General features: G+C 45.7%; 1 protein-coding gene and 1 long non-coding RNA gene across 4 annotated transcripts in view; one reads left to right on the forward strand and one right to left on the reverse strand.

Moving 5' to 3' along the window:
• Positions 1–9,845, reverse strand: part of LOC109291868 — a 44,704-nt gene extending 34,859 nt beyond the window's left edge. Inside the window, exon 1 of the long non-coding RNA XR_002095967.1 lies at positions 9,721–9,845. This is a non-coding gene — a long non-coding RNA (uncharacterized LOC109291868). The remainder of the gene's footprint in view (positions 1–9,720) is intronic.
• A 652-nt stretch (positions 9,846–10,497) lies between these two features.
• Positions 10,498–16,284, forward strand: YAE1D1 (Yae1 domain containing 1). 3 transcript variants are annotated; one of them, XM_019509082.1, is made up of 4 exons: positions 10,498–10,581; positions 11,036–11,166; positions 13,766–13,887; positions 15,714–16,284. In XM_019509082.1, exons 2-4 carry the CDS (start codon positions 11,050–11,052, stop codon positions 16,147–16,149), a joined length of 675 nt encoding a protein of 224 aa, XP_019364627.1. In that variant the 5' UTR covers positions 10,498–10,581; positions 11,036–11,049; the 3' UTR covers positions 16,150–16,284. The 3 variants fall into 3 exon arrangements, with proteins under 3 accessions (XP_019364627.1, XP_019364624.1, XP_019364626.1); XM_019509079.1 differs by having other exon boundaries at positions 10,499–10,796; XM_019509081.1 differs by lacking the exon at positions 10,498–10,581 and adding an exon at positions 10,803–10,936.
• Positions 16,285–20,015: the final 3,731 nt, after the last annotated feature.

Genomic DNA, 20,015 nt, shown 5'->3' on the forward strand with positions numbered 1-20,015 from the left:
CCTCACGCTAAGCCAGCCCCGGCCTTGGCCATTACTTTTGCCTTTACTAAAGATGGCTACCAGGGCTCTGCTGCCTTTTACCAGAGACCCCCAAAGACTGACATGGTCCGTCATCTGATTTGGTATCAAGTGAACTGTTAATAGTAATCTCTAAGCTTATTACAAGTTTTCTTCCTTGTAATATGACCTGGCAAGCGGTTCCTTCAGACATTACAGCAGCGACCTTCGGTGGTACCGGCCTCAGGTTCTCTGTTGGGTGTGTGGGATGCTAGTTTTGGGATTCCTCGTTGTTCAAACAAGAATTCCAAGATTGCTCCTGTCTCCCCAGGGTGGCAACACAAACATACACAGTCTCCTTGTTTGCCCACTGCTTTTGTAATTTTCTCATCTCAAACTGTCCAATCCTCAAGTTTCTTACCTCATCTTCTTAGATAAGGTACTCCAATCCTATTCCATTTTTTGTTTCCTTTCTTTTTGGGGAAAGTACTGTAACTGGTTAGCCCACCATACCAATCACACCACTCACTTTTCCCACTGCCTTATAACGCACACTGTACAATTTAATTGCTTAGTTCCGGGAAGGCCTAAAGTTATGCTAAGAGCCTGAGCATAACTCCTTTTGCCCATTACAGGCTCCACTGCCTCAAGTGGGCTTAAAGCCAGCCAACCATTAAGATGGCCACCGTTTTCCCTGCATTCCCCACAATGGGTAAGGGAGGGGTGATCCTTACTCAAGATGGCCACAGCACATTGCTTGCAAAGGCCGTGATGCCAGCATGCCCTTAGTCAAGGTGGCCGCGGGCTGCAAGCGCAGGAGTCTGTAGTTGAGGTGGTAGTAGGTCGAACTACCAGGGGAGTGGGGGTAGGGCAAGGAGCTTCCGGCGTAAGACATCGTGGCTGCCTCTGAAAGCACTGTGGCAGCTGCTGCTTCCCTGATGCCCCAGAGGCAGGGGGAGGGCATGTGCCTCCAAGCAAGGGGGGTGGAATTCTTGTCTGTGCTGGGGACTTTAAAAAAATCCCCAGAGGCCCAAGCAGGTCCAATCCAAAAGGAAGAGGGAAGGGGGAGCAGAGGGCAGCTGCACCCTTCTGGATCCACCCCTGGAGCAACCTCTCTGCTTCCCAGCTTGTTTCTGTCGCTCCTTCTCCCAGGAGAAGCAATGAAGTCCAGTGCATAGAGCGCTGGGTCTGTCTTGTTATTCTGTCCTTCTGTTCTCCTCATCTTGCCAGATCTAAAGTATGGGAATCAAAGACCTGGCCCACCAGCTGCATGCAGCTGCAGCGCCCCCTTCTCTGGCCCCCCATGCCAACCACCAGGCTGGAATCGATCCACACGGTGTCAGTGCACTCCTGACCGGCTGTGTGCACAAGGCCCAGGACTCAGACTACACAACACATCCACACAAGTTGCTCCAGGACAAGCACCTCCATCTGGGACAGGCACCAAATGTGGCTCCCATAGTAGAAGCCCAGACTTGCATCTCTATTGGATTTGCCTCATATGACTAGAGGGTTGGAGGATTCCAGAAGGCCTGAACTTCTGCCCTTTATGACATCATAGCCTCATTATGCATCATGTGACCCAGTTCCATCTCATTAAGCGGCCTGGAGCATTTGCAGTTCTGGTAACATCTGACCGGGGAACTGAGTGAAATGGAGTGCTGAGTGCAAAAGAGAGATGTGTGAAAAGTAGATGAGTGTCATGTACATAAGGCTTTGATTGGCTCATAACATCACTGGCGGGAAGAGCAATGACTGACAAACAGACTATATAAATAGGAGGGCACCGGGGATGTATTTGGTAGCCGTGTTGCTCTGAGACAAAAGAAATGCAAAACTCTAGAACTCTTGGTTCAGAGATGATACCTTTTATTAGACCAACAAAGAAATCACAAAGAAATTATCTTTTTCTGCAAGCTTTCCAGCACACACAGCCTTCCTCTACACCTCCCTGCCTGCCTGCCATCTGACACCAGTAGGGAAGGAATCCTGCCTTATCTGCACATCAAAGAGCAACTCACAAAGACACTCTCATGGACCCAGAGGAACAGACTTCCACCTTCAGCTTCCTCTGTGCAAAAATGAAGTTTATTTTTTACCTATGGGGAATTTTTACCATCTTTAATTTTCCCTGAGTCTGAGGAAGGGTGTGTGCGCCTGAAAACTTGCAGAAAAAGATAAATTATTTTGCGACTTCTTAGTTGGTCTAATAGAAGGTACCATCTCTGAACCAAAAGTTCTCGAGTTTTGCATTTCTAAATAGGAGTCCTGTGCTACAGTGTGTGTGCGTGCTGTGGTGTGTGCAACAGACACATGTGGTGTGTGGGTCATAGTCTGTTGCTTGGATCTGTGGTGTATGCACATCACTGAGTTGCAGCGGGAGTGCCCTCTGTGCTGTGAGTGCCTCCCAAAGTAGGAGTGCCTCCTGCAAGATTGTTACAATGAGTGCATAGTGAGAGTGCATCTGGATGCTCTGGAATACTTTGCCTAGAACACTGAGGTCCAGAGTCTCCACTGCCCCACATCATTGAGGAAGGGCTCGCGCACTGTACAGCCCAGAGGTGGTGGTGGCAAACACTGCCCAGCATGACAAGCAGGGGGGCCACAGCTGCTGCCACCAAGGCATAGCCCTGATGGGCAAGCCTGGAGCCGGCGCAGGGCCCAGGCTAGCAGTGGCTGCAAGTTACAAGCTGGTACTGAGTGCGGCAAAAGCCGCCCCTGCCCCGCCACATGGCCAGTGCCCCATGCTGCAGCCGCTCGCAGCCCACAGCGGCTGCAGCAGGAAGCACCGGCCACGGGGTGAAGGAGAGGCCACTTTTCCCCACACTCAGCACCAGCTCGTTCCCTGCCCGGAAGCAGGGTTTCAGGGCTGCACGCTGACCCCCGCCTGTACCGTGGGGCTGGGGGGCACTGGGAGTGAGCGGGTGCATGGGGCCCACACCAATGTCCCAGGGCCAGCGTCAGTGGGGCCTAGAGCAGGGCAGCAGGAGTACAGGGGCCCACCCAGCAGGGGCTCTATGGAGCTGAGCCAGCTCCCCCGCTCTCCCTGCTGGTGCAACCCAGCCCAGCTTCACAGACCCCTACCAGCCTGTGCCTTGCTCTGGGCCCCAGTGGTGCTGGCCCTGAGACATTGGTCCCAAGGCACTGGGACATTGGTCCCAAGGTGGTGACCAGGGGGCGGGGCACCTGTCAAGGTGTGGGGCTACCTATGCAGCCCTCTACAGCTTGCCAAAACTGGGTAAGTGGCCCTCCGTCCAAAATAATTGTCTGACCCTGTGTCAGAGCCTTATGGTGACAGGGTCTGTGGGTGTGGTATACTAGCATCCAGTGTTGGTATTGTGTATATAGTGCTGTATATAGTTGTCCATTGTGGTTCATTGCTTGTGTATAGTGTATTTTGCCTGTTCTCCAGTTGTAACATCTTGTGGGTTTTTTTATGGTTTGTATAACGACTTAATACAGTTTTTGAAACTTAACCTCTTGGTGTCTGCTAACTTGAACTCAAAGCCTTCAGATGTAGGCCAGGCAGTAGGTCAGCCTGCACGTATTAAACCCTTTTGCCTGCCATCTATTTACTATTAAGCAGGTTCAAGGTTGTCTGAGGAGGCCTAACAATCCTCCACCCCTTTTGTGTTTAGAGATGTTCATTTGATTGTGCTTCCCCACCCCAACCTGTCCAGGGTCCATGCAGCATGGGTCCTGGACCAGCTGGATTGGGCACCAGGTGCCCACATGCTTCCCAAACCAAACCTGTACAAGTGCCACGTTTAGTACAAGCCTGGACTGGCCAGAGCAAGCACTGCATGCAGTGGACTGGTCCTGCATCACTCATCCACACCAGATGAGTTTGACACCCCTGATCTGGAGAACTATTGTAGATCCAGAGGTCTGTGGCATTGGTTCATAGTCTTGTTAGACTCAAAACGTGTCCCGCTTTCACTCATGTTTTGACTACCAAAAAAATACTGGAGCAATTCTTCTGTTGCAAAGAGCTCAAAAAGCCCACAACGGGTCAGCCTGTTTTTAATACTATGGATTCCTATTTGAAATCTCTTAAGTTGATCTTGTGAATCATGTAGCATAACCATAACATTTGCATAGCACCATGTGCCAGCCTTAGAAGGATTTCACAGCACCCTGGTTGAGAATCACTGGCCTATGGAGTATGAATACATCAGCCAGAGTCCTTTCTGACTCCTTTTTATTTGGTCGTGAAATTACTGAATCTGTGTCTTTTTCCCCATTACCGAGTTTTCATCCCACTTTCCCTGTCTTGCTCCCCCTACCTTTTCCCATTTGGATGCTGTATAAAACCTAATTGTAATGGACCAAAGGGATAGGCAGAAACAAGTAATTTAATAGAGGAAGTCAGTTAATAGAGGTGGTTTAATTGCACAAAGTATTCCTCGAGATGTTAATCTTTGTTTTGTTTGCAAAGTTTACATACCTATGCTTCATCTCTTGTTGTCTCTGTCTCATTAGTTTTCTTACTTTTTACATTCATCCTAGAGTTGTTCAGCTGCTGTCTTCATACGCACTTTTCTGTACCAGTGCCTTTTTTGCTCATTAATGTGTTTTGTTTTGTTTTTCTTCTTTTTTTGTCAGGTCATCCAGCGGTCATGAGGCCCATTTCTTCCCTCCTCTTTTTTGGCACCATAGCTTACTACAGCATAGCGTAACTACAGCCTAGCCTAACTGGAACTCCTACCATACTTATTTAGCACTTTCCATTCTATAACCAAAGTATGCTTTATAATCACTAAAAGTCTGACAATACCCCAGCGAGCTGCTACTAATTTTATACATTTGCAAACTGAGGCACAAAAAGAGTAAGTGACTTGCATTGGTGATCTATATTAGAGGCCAGCAACTTATGGCCTGTAGACTGGATCCAGTCCACAGAGCAGGAGTAGGCAACTTTTTTGGCTGGAGTGCCAAAAAAACCTGCAATATCTACCTTGTAAGGTGCTGGAGTGCCAGCATGCCAGGAAAACAAAACCAGGGTGGGGGGAACATGGCAGGACACACTGAATATTAATATAGTTAATCATAGATTCATAGATTGTAAGGCCAGAGGGGACCTCGGAAAATCATCGGGTCCAGCCCGCTGCACCAAGCAGGAAAGATAACTGGGGGTCAAGTGACCCCAGGAAGGTGACTATGTCTAGTGCCCTCTTGAAGATTTCCAAGATAGGTGATTGCACCACCTCTGGAGGGAGCTTATTCCACAGTCTGGACACCCTGACTATGAAGAAGTTTTTCCTAATGTTGAGTCTGAATTGATCTTCCAGGAGTTTGTGGCCATCATTCCTGGTTTTCCCCTCAGGTGCCCTGGTGAACAGTTGCTCACCGAGCCCTTGATGTATTCCCCTAATGTAGTGGTAAACTGCTATCAGATGCCCTCTCAGCCTTCTTTCCCTCAGGCTGAAGAGTCCCAAATCCCTCAGCCTTTCCTCATATGGCTTGCTTTTTAAGACTCTGATCATACAGATGGCTCTTCTTTGGACTCTCTCAAGTTTGTCCACATATCATCATAGATGTTGTTTGTTGTTGTTGTTGTTTTACAGTAAATGCCAGGTTTTCTAAAAATTCTATACCTGATGACAATATATAAAACTTCATATACTACCTTTGTTGTTGTGTATTCTTTTTTTGAACATATTGTGATGACAGAGAAAAAGAGAGAGAGGAAGAAAAAAGAGGGGGGAGAGAAAAGAGAGGAAGGAAAACAAAGGGGGGAGAAAAGAGAAACCTGGTGATATTGTGGCAGGGGGCAGAGAAGGCCCTTGGTCACAGGGTCCTACCCCACTCCTACCAACACTACTCCTGTCTTCTCTTCCTTCACCCACTATACCTTGGCCTTAAATGGTGGATAGAATAGAGAGAAACAGGGGTTGACACCTGATTGACCTTGGCCTTTACAGTGAGGCTTGGAAGATCACATCCTGGATCTTCATGTGGCACCCCTACACCACACCCATACTCTCCAAAGAGATGTTGCCATGGAAAATGTTGGTTCTTTAAGGATACACTTACTTAATTCCTTAAAATAGATGCTCTGTATTCACTGCCATAAACAAGTAAAAATGCTCTCAAATAAAAATCTTTTCTCAGTGGCTGCCTTGGCCCTGCTTCTGACAGCTGAGTTTGGAGATGTTAGACTGGTAGCTGGTTGTTAGACACAAATATGAATCCAAATGCTCAGTCATCAGATGGTTTCTCATAGGACCGACTATGGTTTTCATTTGTGAAAACACTTGTTCACAGTGATAAGTAGATCTAAAGACAGGCAGCAAGGCAAAAGTTACTTATTTACGCATGCATACTTTTCAGAAAGGGAAGACCAACATAATGTAATTTTGAGTTACCAGTCCCTTTCATTCTCAAATTCACCTTGCAGTGATGTGAACTTCAGCGCCTAGATGCATGAGCACTGAAAGTCAAGGAGTTCCAATTCAAATCCTTCAGTGTTCATCCACTGAAAGTACTGCAGTTTGATATCACTTTCCCTAGTACTGTCCAGGTTCACAAGAAATGAAAACATGAGTCCTCTGTTGCAAAAGTCTTGGAAATGCCTGGTGTACTCATCTTCCAGCTGTCCTATGTTGTTGCATATATTCCTATTATTCAATTCATGCTGCTCGGAATGGATTTTCAGACTGGGGTAGTAACAGAAAGCAGACGTTTCGATATCTCATCTGAAAACAGACAACTTATCACAGAAAGCTTTCCAGTCATCAGACAGCTGAAGGATGGTTTTCTGTGTTCCTTGTAACCTAGTATTCAAATCATTTAAATGCGATGTGATGTCTGTCAAAAACACCAGTTTTGTTAGCCACCTGTCATCAATAAGGTCTGCATATTTCTGACCACTTTTTTCAAGAAACAACTAGATGGATTCGAGACAAGCAACAAATCGCTTGAGCATGTTACCTCGACTCAACCAGTGTACATTACTGTGCAGCACTAAATCTCCATATGCAAAATCCACATCATTTAAAAGTTCACGGAATCCTGTGTGTCAAAGAGGACTGGGCAATCAAAAAGCTGACATTTTCACACCGTTGTCATGATTTCATTTAAACCAGAAGATGAAATCTTAGCGCACAGGCTCTCCTGATGAATAATACAATAGAAACTTACAAGAGGATGTCCAATCTAAGTTTCCAGAAGCTTTACAAATCCAGCTGCTTTACCCATCATAGCAGGTGCGCCATCAGTGGTAACAGAGAACGCTTTGTGCAGGTCAATTTGTTGCAGTGTGAAAATAACTTTGACAACATTAAGTATAACACTGGTTTTTGTTGTGCTTTGCACAGCACTCAAAGAAAACAATTCTTCCAAAACTTCCCCAGAGACAAAATATCAAACAATTATAGCAAGATGGGGGATATCATTTATGTCTGTGCTTTCACCCAGTGCAAGGCTCATCACATCATAAGCATGGAGGTCTTGAGTCACTTGTCTGCTAACATTAGTTGCCATTTCATCTATTTGCCTTTGAACAGTCCTGGATGACAGCGGCATTTCATCAATGTGAGCAATGGCGTCTTTCTTATTTGCAAAATCCTCAGCACATTTTAAGAAAGAATCCTTTAAGTCATCTCCATCTGCAAAACACTTGCCTTTCCAAACTTTGGTGTTTTACTATCCGTGGTTATATATTGATATGCCTTCCACCTTTAAAATTTCCTGAAGTTCACACAAACCAAAGGCAGCGCAAACAATGTAAACAGGCAAACAGAAAGCAAAAAATCAGAAGTAACTGAATTATTTGACGTGTGTGTAAATCTGGGTAAGTATTTCCAAGAAGGCAATCGGAGTGCAGAAAAAACACACACAAAAATGAGCAATATCTAATGTCTAAATCAAAGAATGCAAAGCAGAGAGATCAAAATAAACAGAATACGAACAGTTTTAATAAAGTAAAAACCTGAAAAATATGAACTGGTTTAAGAGAATGAAAAACTGAATAAGAAAAGATTTAACATAGCAAAATAAACTGATTCATGTGAAGTGGCTTGAGAGACAGCAAAAGCTGTATATGAATCCATTTAACAGAGCAAAATAAGCTGATTCATGTGCAGAGAGAGCAAGAACCAAATATGAATCAAAATAACAGAGCAAAATAAACTGATTCACGTGAACTGACTTGAGAGAGCAGAAACTGAATATGAATCCATTTAACACAGCAAATAAAGCTGATTCATGTGCACAGAGAGCAAAAGCTGAATATGAATCCGTTGAATAGAACAACATAAACTGAATAGTACAAACTGGCTTGACAGAGAGCAAAAACTAAGTCTGCAATAATTTAACAAAGCAAAATAAAATGGAATAATATGCAATCTTAAACTCTGTTTGCACACTTGTTTTTTGTAAAAATGTTTGTCTATATGTATATGAGGTTATACATATCTACACTCCAAGTATCACTCCACAAAGAAAACCTTAACCCGTTACAAAAACCGCACCCACACACCCATACGAAGGCCTACTGGCCACCTAGACCTGTTACAATATCCGCCTTGTGCGCTACACACACGCACACACACATACAAACTCTGGTCTCTCAAACCAGGCAACCCCTTCCTTTCATCCCCACAGAAACCAGCACTAGCAGAAACAGGCTACTGAGCAAACTGCCACCCAGAGCCATGAGCCTACCTCACATAAGCAGAAGGTGGGTACAGTTGGGGCAGGGTCCCTGCATCTGCTGGCAAGTAACTTCATCCCACTCTATCTTCTTTTTCTAAATAGACATATCTCTCACAAGGGTGTTGTATATTGACAATTAAACTGAACATGCAAAGGGTTAAGTGTGATAAAATGCAGATTCATAAGGATGTTGTTTCATGAAGGTGATAAACACTGATAAGAGAGAGACAATGGCCACCTTTTACCCCCTTTTTTTAAAGCAGGACATGCTGTTGACGTCAATGACAGGTCTTATCCATAGCAACCAATTTATAATAATTTTGCTATTTTGTCTGTCTCTAATCAATCTACTGTAGCATAAACAAGCAGATGTGAAGTATGCTAACACTGTTTCCTGATCTCACTGTCTCCGATTCTGGCAAAATGCTATCAACACCACCAGCTTCGTGACTCATTCTTCTGACAGTCCAAAACTTTTCCTGGAATCTCTCTTTTCTACTTGGCAAGAATTGCATACATCTAGCCAAATTAGAAAGCTAACTTCTGAAAAACTGAATGCTTCTTTAGGCTTGCGCTTTCACAGTGCTTGTAAAATACTTGACTTGGCAGTTGTAATTATTCCCACGAGTAACTTCCTTTCTTGTCACCTTCCTTACAGGAAGGCTACAGAGATGGAGTTGAGACTGGAAAAGAACGTGCACTCCAGCAGGGTTTTAATCAGGGATACAGAGAAGGTGCCAAGATGATGAGGACCTGTGGCCAGTTCAAAGGGATTTTAAAGTAAGTTTTGAGACCATGATATCTTTTTGAAAATCTAGCTGTACTATTATTCCAGTGCTAAGTGGTTTGACACTTGTGTCAGCGAAAGACAGAAGTGCTTGAAAGTCGGGCAGCACAACCTGAGAGAAATCGAGACTTCTGTGCTGGGCATCTAGGTACTCCCCATACAATGCATGTAGAGATGTTGGCATCTCAGTATATGATCCAAAACGGCCAGCATGCTCCAGCTGCCTAGACGTAGCAAAGAAGAGACACTTAAGACAGGGAGAAAATCTAAAATCCCACCTTTTGGGGTTAGGTCAGAACTGCAGGGAGACTTTACCATTCACTCGGGATCCATAGCGGGTATACTGTCCTAAAAAATACCTTTCTACAGCCACTGCCTCCCTCATACAAGCGGGGTGGGAACAGCTGGGTGTAGGCAGGTGCCTGCCCCGCCTCCTCCCCGCTGACCTGAGTACACGTCACATCCGCCTCCTTCTGCCCCGCCCTTGAATCTCCCTGCCCGGGACGGGTACTGAGAGTATACGGGGTCGGGGGACCCGCTGGGTCGTGGCAGACGGCGCGTCTAGGCGAAGGGCGGCGCAGGAGCGGGCTGTGCTGCCCCAGCCCCTCCCCCCGAGGCGCGCATGCAGCTCCCTCAGGCCTGGGGCTCGAGACGGCGCTGCCGTTCGCAGCCTGCCCCCGCCGCCCAGGGCCCGGCAGGCTGCAGGCAGCAGCACCCTCCCCCGAGCAGGGCCAGCGCTTGTGAGGTGCAACGGCCACTCCAGCACCTCCCCTACCCCTCCTCCGGGCCCCGCCCCGCGCGGCGCTCGCCACTGGAAGGTGCTGGCTTCCGCCTGGGGGCGGGGCGGGGCGGGGCTGGGCTGGGGGGCCCCGCCCTCTCCGTCCGGCGGAGCCCAACCCACTCTCGGCCCCGCCCCGGAAGAGACGGAGCCGCGCGCGCCTGGGCCGGCCCCACGTGAGTGCCACTGCGCGCGCGCACCTAGGAGCAGGGGGCGGGGCCTACGCCTCCGGCCCCGACCCCTTCGCGTGCTGTTTCCGTCGGCCCGGGGAAGGGGCGGGGTTTGAGTGCGGTCCTTCCAGCCAGAAGGCGCCACAAGCCGCTGGGTCCCGCTTGATGCCACCGCTAGGAAACTCCTCAGGGTAAAACTCCCCGTTAGGAGCCGAGCTCCAGTCCCGCCGCGATTCAGTTAAATATAACTGTCCATCACCGTGAAGTCAATCGAGCTACTTATTGCGCACAAAGTTAAGGACACCAGTCTTGGCAGGATTGGAGCTTGAGGTGGTGTCTTGGTCCCCAAAACGGGTACAAATAGTATTGAGGACTCAGGTGTTGTTTCAGAGGAGCTGTGGAGGGGGTAAGTGCTGGAAAAAGCCAAGAAATTGAGATACACAAGGTAGTTTCCTTTGACACAATCTGCCATGCTCACTTTGACAGACGATGGCATCTTGATGCAGTGTGAAAGTAGACCTGAAATTGGGATCACTGGTTTCTGAGGTTAGTTTTCCTCAAAAACCTGCCCTTCCTGCCTGGGGTTCTGACAGCGCTGTGGTGGAAGATCTGTTTGGCATCTTACTGTACGTGCGGTGTTCCTAGGAGCTCCTGCTACCATGTCCTGGGTACAAGCTGCAGTCAGCAGGACCAGCGAGGATGTATTCGATGAAGATGCTGATGAGATGCACCTTGTACAAAAAGAGTGGAAGAGCACCATGGAGAAAAGGATCAAGGTAATCTTTATCACCGTCATGAGATTTCCAGTAGCCTTGTAGCTATTTTCTTTTCTACTGCTTAAATGATGCTTGCTTAAATAAGCAAAAGTAAGGATGTCTGCTTAAAGATTAGGCCTGTGCAAAGCGGCAAGTATTTGATTCGGATTCGGCCAGTTCGGAAGGACAGTGATTTGATTCAGTGATTCGAGTCACTGTCCTGATTCAATTCAGCTGAATCAGATCCAAAGATTTGGCGCCAATTCGGGGATTCAGCCATAGACTGAACAGGCAGCAGTCCTTGACCGTGCTGGACACAGCTGCCTCCAGCTGATAAGTTTGTTGTGGTGGGCAGAGGCAGGAAAGAAGGGGAGGGGTGGGGGGGCATGCAGATCAGTGTCCCCACAGCAAGGTGGGGATTGGGGCTGGGACAAGCTGCCCAGTCGGGGCAGGGGGAGTGCAGGATGTGGGCGTGGCAGCACTGCGAGCAGGGGCTATACCCTGCTTCTGCTTCCCCAGCCGGGAGGGGAGGGAGCATGATAGAGACGTGGCTCGCTCTGGGCAGAAGGTGCTGGGAGCAGGGGCTCTGCCCTGCCGCCGCAGTCCAGCCAGGGGGGCGCACAGTGCAGATGCAGCTTGCTCCAGGCAGAAGGCACTGGGAGTGGAGGCTATGCCTTCCCACTGCTTGCCCAGCCGGGGCAGGGAGGCGCAGGGCTGTGCCACTGCACTGCCTCAGACAAGTGGCGTGCAGCAGCAGAAGCTGTTGCAGCTTCCCTGTGCCTCCTGGACAAGCCGCGGCTTCACCCCACCATGCCCTGGCTGGGCAAGCAGCAGCAGTGCATTGGGGTGGGCGCGTGGACCTGGATTGGGGAGGGGCCAGCGGCAGGGGCTGTGGGGAATTTTAGGGTTGCTGCAGCCCCCCCATAGCCCCTACTTCACTGCACTCTGTGGGATGGCTGGAGCCAGGGCTGCACTCAGGACTGCAGCTGGAGCTAGGTGCCAGGAGCACAGCCCAGGCCCCACCTTCGCCAGAGAGCGCAGCCTGGTGGCAGACAGCTGAAGCTAGCCTCCTGGAGCGCTGCCCGGCCCAGCCTGCCCCGCGCAGATCTGGGGACACTCGCCTGCTCCCATGCCCTCCCGGACCAATGGCACGTAGTAGCAGGAGACTCCCGTCCCCTTACCCCAGCTGGACAGCTTGTCCCAGCCCCAATTCCTCCCTCGCTGTGGGGGCGTTGATCTACCCCCCGCCTCATGCCCCTTTCCTCCCCCCTCTGCCCATCACAACAGACTTACCAGCTGGAAGCAGCTGTGTCCAGCGTGGTAGAGGACTGCTGTCTGTTTACTTTATGGACGAATCTCCGAATTGGCGCCGAATCAATTCAGAGGCTTCCAATTCGCTTTGGATCTTTTAATGGGTGTCCTGATTCAATTTGGAGATTTGGCCACCAAATCAGGCCAGATCTCCTCCGAATCAAATTGGCTACCAAAGTTTTGCACAGCCTTATTAAAGATCATGATGGTTCAGTTTCTTCTGAGTGACTTGAAAATTGAACAGAATTAATGAAATGATACCAAGTGGAACATATTTGAGACTCTTTTATTAAGAGACAGTGCCTGAGTATTCCTGAAAATCCAAAATTTATAACCACAATTCTGAATATTTAATCTACCCCAGATTAAATAGTCACACACATTCACTATTCAGTTACATTTTATAACGATGGACTCTTGCTGCGTAATTGTACATAAATCTATTCCTGCAAATACTCATGGGCTTTCTGCTTACAAATTCCAGTGCATCAACAGACACACATGCTTAGTGGCAAAAATATGCAAAATAAGTCATGTGATCATTCACCTTTTTGATAGGGAACACCATCATAGCAGAACTGTTGCTAAATATCTGCTGCTTTCTGTCTTTAAAAAGGTGGGAACCGAGAGGTGTGGCGGACTTGAAAAGTCTTCTAACCTCGATTTGTAGCTTTGCCACTGACCTTCTTTGTGGCCTTGGGCAAGTAACTTCATCCCGCTCTGTCATCTACTTTTCTAAAATAATAGACATCTCTCTCATAAGGGTTTTGTATATTGACAATTTATATAGTAAACTGAACATGTAAAAGGTTAAGTGTTGTAAAATGCTGATTCATAAAGATGTTGTTTCATGAAGGTGATAAACACTGGCAATTGAGGGACAAGGACCAACTTTTACTATTTTTTTTTAAAGCAGAACATGCTGTTGACATCAATAACATCTTATCCATAGCAACCAATATATAATAATTTTGCTATTTTGCCTGTCTCTAATCAATCTACTGTAGCATAAACAAGCAGATGTGAAGTATGCTAACACTGTTTCCTGATCTCACTGTCTCCGATTCTGGCAAAATGCTGTCAACACCACCAGCTTTGTGACTCATTCTTATGACAGTCCAAAACTTTTCCTGGAATCTCTCTTTTCTACTTGGCAAGAATTGCATACATCTAGCCAAATTAGAAAGCTAACTTCTGAAAAACTGAATGCTTCTTTAGGCTTGCGCTTTCACAGTGCTTGTAAAATACTTGACTTGGCAGTTGTAATTATTCCCACGAGTAACTTCCTTTCTTGTCACCTTCCTTACAGGAAGGCTACAGAGATGGAGTTGAGGCTGGAAAAGAATGTGCACTCCAGCAGGGTTTCAATCAGGGATACAGAGAAGGTGCCAAGGTGATGAGGACCTGTGGCCAGTTCAAAGGGATTTTAAAGTAAGTTTTGAGACCATGATATCTTTTTGAAAATCTAGCTGTACTATTATTCCAGTGCTAAGTGGTTTGGCGCTTGGGTCAGCGAAAGACAGAAGTGCTTGAAAGTCGGGCAGCACAACCTGAGAGAAATCTAGACTTCTGTGCTGGGCATCTAGGTACTCCCCATACAATGCATGTAGAATGTTGGCATGTCAGTATGTGATCCAAAACGGCCAGCATGTTCCAGCTGCCTAGAGGTAGCAAAGAAGAGACACTGAAGACAGGGAGAAAATCTAAAATCCCACCTTTTGGGGTTAGGTCAGAACTGCAGGGAGTTTGCCATTCACTTGGGATCCATAGTTGGTATACTTTCCTAAAAAAAAAAACCCATGTGTCTATATCTTTTTCTTTCAATAAACTGAGTGGTGATGGTGCTTATGGTCATCACGCTGTGTAATATCCTATTGGACAGAGCACTTGTCCAGGAAGCAGGAGTTCTAAGTCCAAACCCACATCTCCACCTCTAATAATCAGGCTTCAGGCTTTTTTGGGCGGTGGGTTTTCTCCCTAGTCCTGTTGAAGCTGTTCCATTGTGCACAAGAGAGTTACTCGGCCTAAACGGGAGGAAGCATGACTCTGCATCCAAGCAGTTAGAGCACTCACTTGGGAAGCAGGACCCTAAGATTCTGGTTCGTGCTTCAGGAACTTCTATTTTTGCATTAAACAAACATTGGATAGTATAAAATTAATCCTTGGAGCAGGCACTAGGAATTAAACCTATCTCACCATGCTGGAGAGAGCTAATTACAGTCCCTAATCACTAATTACAGTCTTTCTCCACTTTGAAGTTGAGGAGACATGGCCTGGTATAGAATCTGGAGTCTCCTTGCCTTACTGGGCGTAGCCTTTGGGAGTAAGCTTGTCTCACTGCCATCACCCCTGGACTCACTCTCTTGGACCTCTTGCCACTGTCACTGGACCCTGTATTGACACTAGTCCCTAAACCACTGCTGCTGCCATGGTGGCCACTGCTGCAGCCTTAATGCACCTGTAGTCCAGATCCAACCCAGGACCACAGGGGAGTTTGACATCTCTGCCCTAGATGCCTGAATTTCTGTCACTGAATATACAGAGTATTGCTGAACTGTTGATACCACAGCTAGCAACGCCTTTCTCAAAATGAAGCCACAGAGTAACGTTTTCAAAGTAAGTGTTTTCCTCCTTGTTGTGACAGGGGCTTCGAAGGGAAAGGAGAATATTTGACCTCTCCTCACCTGTGAAAGACCCAGGTTCAAGTTCCTGCTTGACCTGACTAGAATAAGATTTTAAACCTCAGTTTCCCACAATCTAGGTACTCCACCTGCTGTCCTAGTGTAAGTTTCTGGCTCCTATAAATGGAGCAAATAAGACTCAACCAGCCCCAAGTGCCCAGTAGCCTGGTGTTTAGAGACCCCTGTTCTTGTACAAGAAAGTGTTCTGATTGCTGAGATCTTAACTGTTCTGCCCCATCTCTATTTTTGTGGACAGGGCAATTAGGTTTAGGCACACAACTCCAGGTTGAAATTTAAAGCCAAGCTTCCCTGCAGACACAGATGCCTATCTACCTAAAATGTGATAATTCTAAACAGTTCATCTCTAGTTAACATGATCTTAGTTGTTTAGTGAATTAGAATTTGAATGTACCACTTTGGATGGATAGTCAGCTCCACCAGTTGAACTTTCCCAAAAACCCATGTGAACAAGGTTCCCACAGATATGGTCTGAGTTTAACTTGTCTTGTCATCTGTTCACACATCCTCAAGGAAGCATGCAGGCTACTTGCTCATCTTTGTTTTGTTTTTCTTCAGTGCTCTCCTGTCTTGGTGTCACCTTAACGGACATGATTCTGCTCTGCTGAGCAAGATAAATGATCTCCTGGATGCAGTTGGCAAATATGAAGAGCATGTACTGAAGTGTCTGAATTCTGTCCATCCACAGCCCCACCTTGGGGAGTTACTGGATTCAGTTCAGGATATGGACCTTAGCTGTACAATCCCAGCTGAGGAAGAGTTTAATGGAACTAAATCTGAAAGACCCTGTGGAAGTGGTACCATGTTCAGTGAGAGCTGTTGCAAGAGTAATGGTGAGACTGACTCTGTGCAATCTGAATACTGTCAGACAAAAAAACATGGAGATTCAGAAGGTCCAACCCTTGCTTGGGTTAAAGAACAGACTGTTTGCTTAATAAAGCAACTAGGGTTGTCATGGGATATATTACAGCTTATCCAGCAGCTTGAAAGTTAATTTCTATGGGTTTCTCTTTGGTAACATTCATAAAACAACAATAGTACAATAGTATTTTGTTTATAAATAAGACATAGGATGTCAGCTAAATTACTTATTTGATGTTGCCAATAAAACAATGTCTGTTTTATAATGTCTGTCATACCTCTGCTCTTAGCAAAAAATGTTGCTTCCCCATGTAAACTTTACATAAGTGAGTATGACAGAAGCACAGTTGCATAGCATTTTAGTAGTACCTCTGTGGCAATACTGTTGTGTGACCGATGCTTTGTGGGGAATCTAACATTCTACTCTGACTTGTCTTGTATCATTGTTTTTCAGAAAAGAAATTAGACTCATCCTTTAAATAGTTGCTCCAATGGTACTGAAAATGAATAGAAGCATTGACTTTTCTCTTTTTAGTCTGTATGTAGAGTTCCTGTTAGCAAATGGGAACTGCACATGCCAAACATGCTTCTTGGCAGACTGATAGTCCTCCAACTTATTGGTTAAGAAGAGAACAAACTACATTTTTCGATTACTCAAAATCTCTGGTGCATCTCGTAGTATCACTTTCTCTGGTAAAGTGGTGGCAGCGCAAAGAACACATCTTTTCCTCAAGCAGGTGTTTAGCACACAAAATGCTTCCCATTAGAGTTTCACTAATGTATAAATAAGACTTCATTTAAAGTGAACAGGTTTCTTGTTAATGTCAAGCTGTAGCATACCTGGACATAGTTTCTTCCTCAAACAGTTATGGTGTCTTGCTACAATTCAAGAGCTGTGCCTTGGTCTCTTGCCAAAAGCTGTCCTCTGACCTAGCTGTAGATGTGTATCTAGTAGTTTTGACTGGGAAGTAAAAGGTAGATGGGCATGATGCTAACAACCTTAACCTATAGTGTGTCATTGGCTACAAGAGCAGGCATGCTTTAATTATGCTAGTGCCATGAGCAGCTAAATATGGGAAGACATTTGGCCCTTAACCTTTAGTAGTAATGTGTGTTCATCAAAGGGTTAAAAGGATTTCTGCCAGTGTCCTTCAGCACCGTGCAGGTGGCTACATGCATATTTGGCTAATCCATTAATGACTCAAAATGCAGCACAGCTACTCTGCTGAAGTAGCAGGGATTCAAAGTACAGTGTCAGCTTTCCTCAGAGGTAGGGAGAGGAGGATGGTGTGGTTAGCTGAGGCAGTAAGAGGCGTATAGCCACTGCAGAATCACTGTAGCATGACCTATGGTTAGGCACAGTAGCCTCTAGTCCCCTTTTGGGTGTGAACAGATGTAACACTTAAAGCCCTTCAGATGCCTTTGAAGCTCTTCTGAGGGCAAGTGGGATAGACATGCACACCCTTTAAGCATTCGAAAAATAGGGTATTACCAGATTGCTGATGGGAAGCTGATTGCCGACTGGGGTGGGAGGGGAGATCCCAGCAGCTGATTGCCAAGCCAGCAGCAAAACTGGAAGTGCACTTCTGGTGGCGCTTCCAGTTTCACAGCTAGCACTTCCAGAGGGCGCGTGTGCACCCACTACGTGTCGCCAATGCTAGAGGCACTTCAAAGTGAAGCCCTTCCTGTTACATATATATATTCTATAGTGTAGCAGGAGACCCCTGGGTCCTCCAGCATCCACCAGTGCTCTGCTCTTGCCCCTCAGGATGTGGAGAGATCAGGACACTGTGTCAGTGAACTCTCCTGAAGTCCACCAGAACTGGGATTAGTGATCTCCAGCCCCCCACTTTCCTTATGCCTTGCTGCACCTGATCTCCTGGTTCTAGCAGAGGTAAGAGACCTCCAGTCTCCTGGGATGTAGCTAACAGGATTGAATACTGGTTCACTGACATTGGCCCTACTCTATTTCCCCCACACCTCGGGAGGCAAAGAAAACCATAGGCCCTGGAAGAATGGGGTCTGCAGAGCTGCAGCCCTCTGTCGTGGCCCCTGACTGGAGTGCATACTGCTACTTTTGATACTTCAACTGAGGGGTGCAGTACAGAAGCACAAATCCACCAAAGCTGAAGTGCCCTATTTTTAAAGCATTTTGAACAGTAGGCCTCTCCCCACTCATAATACATGGCATGTAGCATCTACCATACCAAGTGGGTGATATGGACCTTGCTTGTATTGGTGGGGAGGAAGAGGAGGACTTTCTTCCCCAGTTGCTAATCCTTACACAGTCAGTTTCACATGATACACATCAGAAAAGAGCATAATTTATGTAACTGCATAATGGGATCTCGCTTGCCAGTTGCATATGTTATAACAAACACTGCTTCTAAGCATATCAGTTAAGTATGTAAACTACTTAAAGTGCACAATATCTTTTGGTCCCACTGTCTACTTTGTAATGTACTCTGTCTAACTATAATAATTGGAGTCAGAAATGGTGAAGCAGTTGTCAAAGAGCTGTTATTAGAAACCTGCAACATGACAGAAAATAACAGCCCTTAAGCTGACTAGTGCCCCTTCCTTTTGAAGCTACTAGTAGCAGCTCTGAAACTGCCTATTAAGAAACACTGAATATGATGAGAGCTGACCAGTCTGGGGGTAGCTAATACCATTATACTGACAGCTGTTGAAATGGGTGCTTAATGAACATGATTTATATAGTCTGTGTAAGTGCCTAGCTTTTTTTTCAGTCCCAGAGTTATGCAGTTAAGTAGTGTACATCATCTTCAAGTTTTGCAGATATACTAAAAATAACTGTGTAAGGTTCTTGCCTTTCTTAGAAATTTCAGAACTGTCAGCTGGGATTCAGATGGACAGAATCAGAGAATTTATTCTAACCCAGTTCTAATAACTGTTAGTAAAAATTCTACCTCCTAATCCCCGTTCTCCCTTCAAGTAGACTGCCTTGACTAAAACTTTCTTCTTGACCATATCCATCACTTGTTTATGGTTTTCCTTTTAGTGCCTTTAGTTAAGGAGACATTAACAACAATCTTCTATACGTCACTCTCATAACCAGCTAAGTGATCTTACAGCTTTTACCCTCACCTTCTCTATGATAAACTTCTAAGGCCTTCTGCCAATTTTTATCTTAACTTTAACTGCAATTCCTTTGGGTCAGAAATGTGTTCTCATTAGTTTGTGAAGTTCCATGCACATTAACCACTATCAGTCAATTTAATTGCAAATCAAGAACAACAAACAGGATGTCTTTTTTACTATTAGCTAGTAGTGGCTAATAAGTTGCTTGTAACTTTTTTTTTTTTTTTTTTTTTTTGAGAGAAAAAAAATTAGTGCCTGTTTAGCGAAATGCCAAAATAAAATAATAATAGTTTACTTTAAAATCATGACTGAAAAAAACTTGCCACACAATTTTACCTTATCTTTATTTTCATAATCAGTAAGAGATTTACATTTTCAAGTTGAATATCAGGCTAATTGTTCCTGCAGCATTTGGATGCAAGTGGCTTTGTAACTTGTAAATTTAAGTATTCTCATTCACCCGTAATGATCACAGGCCCTATGCAGTTCATCCCTTAATTTTTCATTTCCTCGGTTGGAGAAGCTTTTCATTAACTACAGTCACACTTCCATTTTTGAAGGAACTTAAAAAAAAAAAATGTGGAATTGTGCAATTACAAAGAATTTACTCTTGTTCACATGTATGGTTCACGCAGTACAGTAGCTCTCTCCCCCTCTTTATTTTTTAATGTTAACAGAAGGATACAGTTGGTTTTTGTGTGGTTCGTTTATCAAAGTGAATACCTAAGGTTAAAGCAACAAAACTTTAGACACCATACATTAGTTCCCTGTCTTCTAAGAAATACCTGCTACTATTTACAATGTTGACTAAAGTAAAGTTCTTAGAGCAAAATTAAACTTTCCAAATTTGTATTTAAATTTTCAAATTCTAGCATATTAACCGGGGGGGGGGGGGGG

Source organism: Gavialis gangeticus, unplaced genomic scaffold, assembly GCF_001723915.1.
Source record: "Gavialis gangeticus isolate Ggan-Ray unplaced genomic scaffold, GavGan_comp1, whole genome shotgun sequence".
Classification (NCBI taxonomy): Eukaryota; Metazoa; Chordata; order Crocodylia; family Gavialidae; genus Gavialis; species Gavialis gangeticus.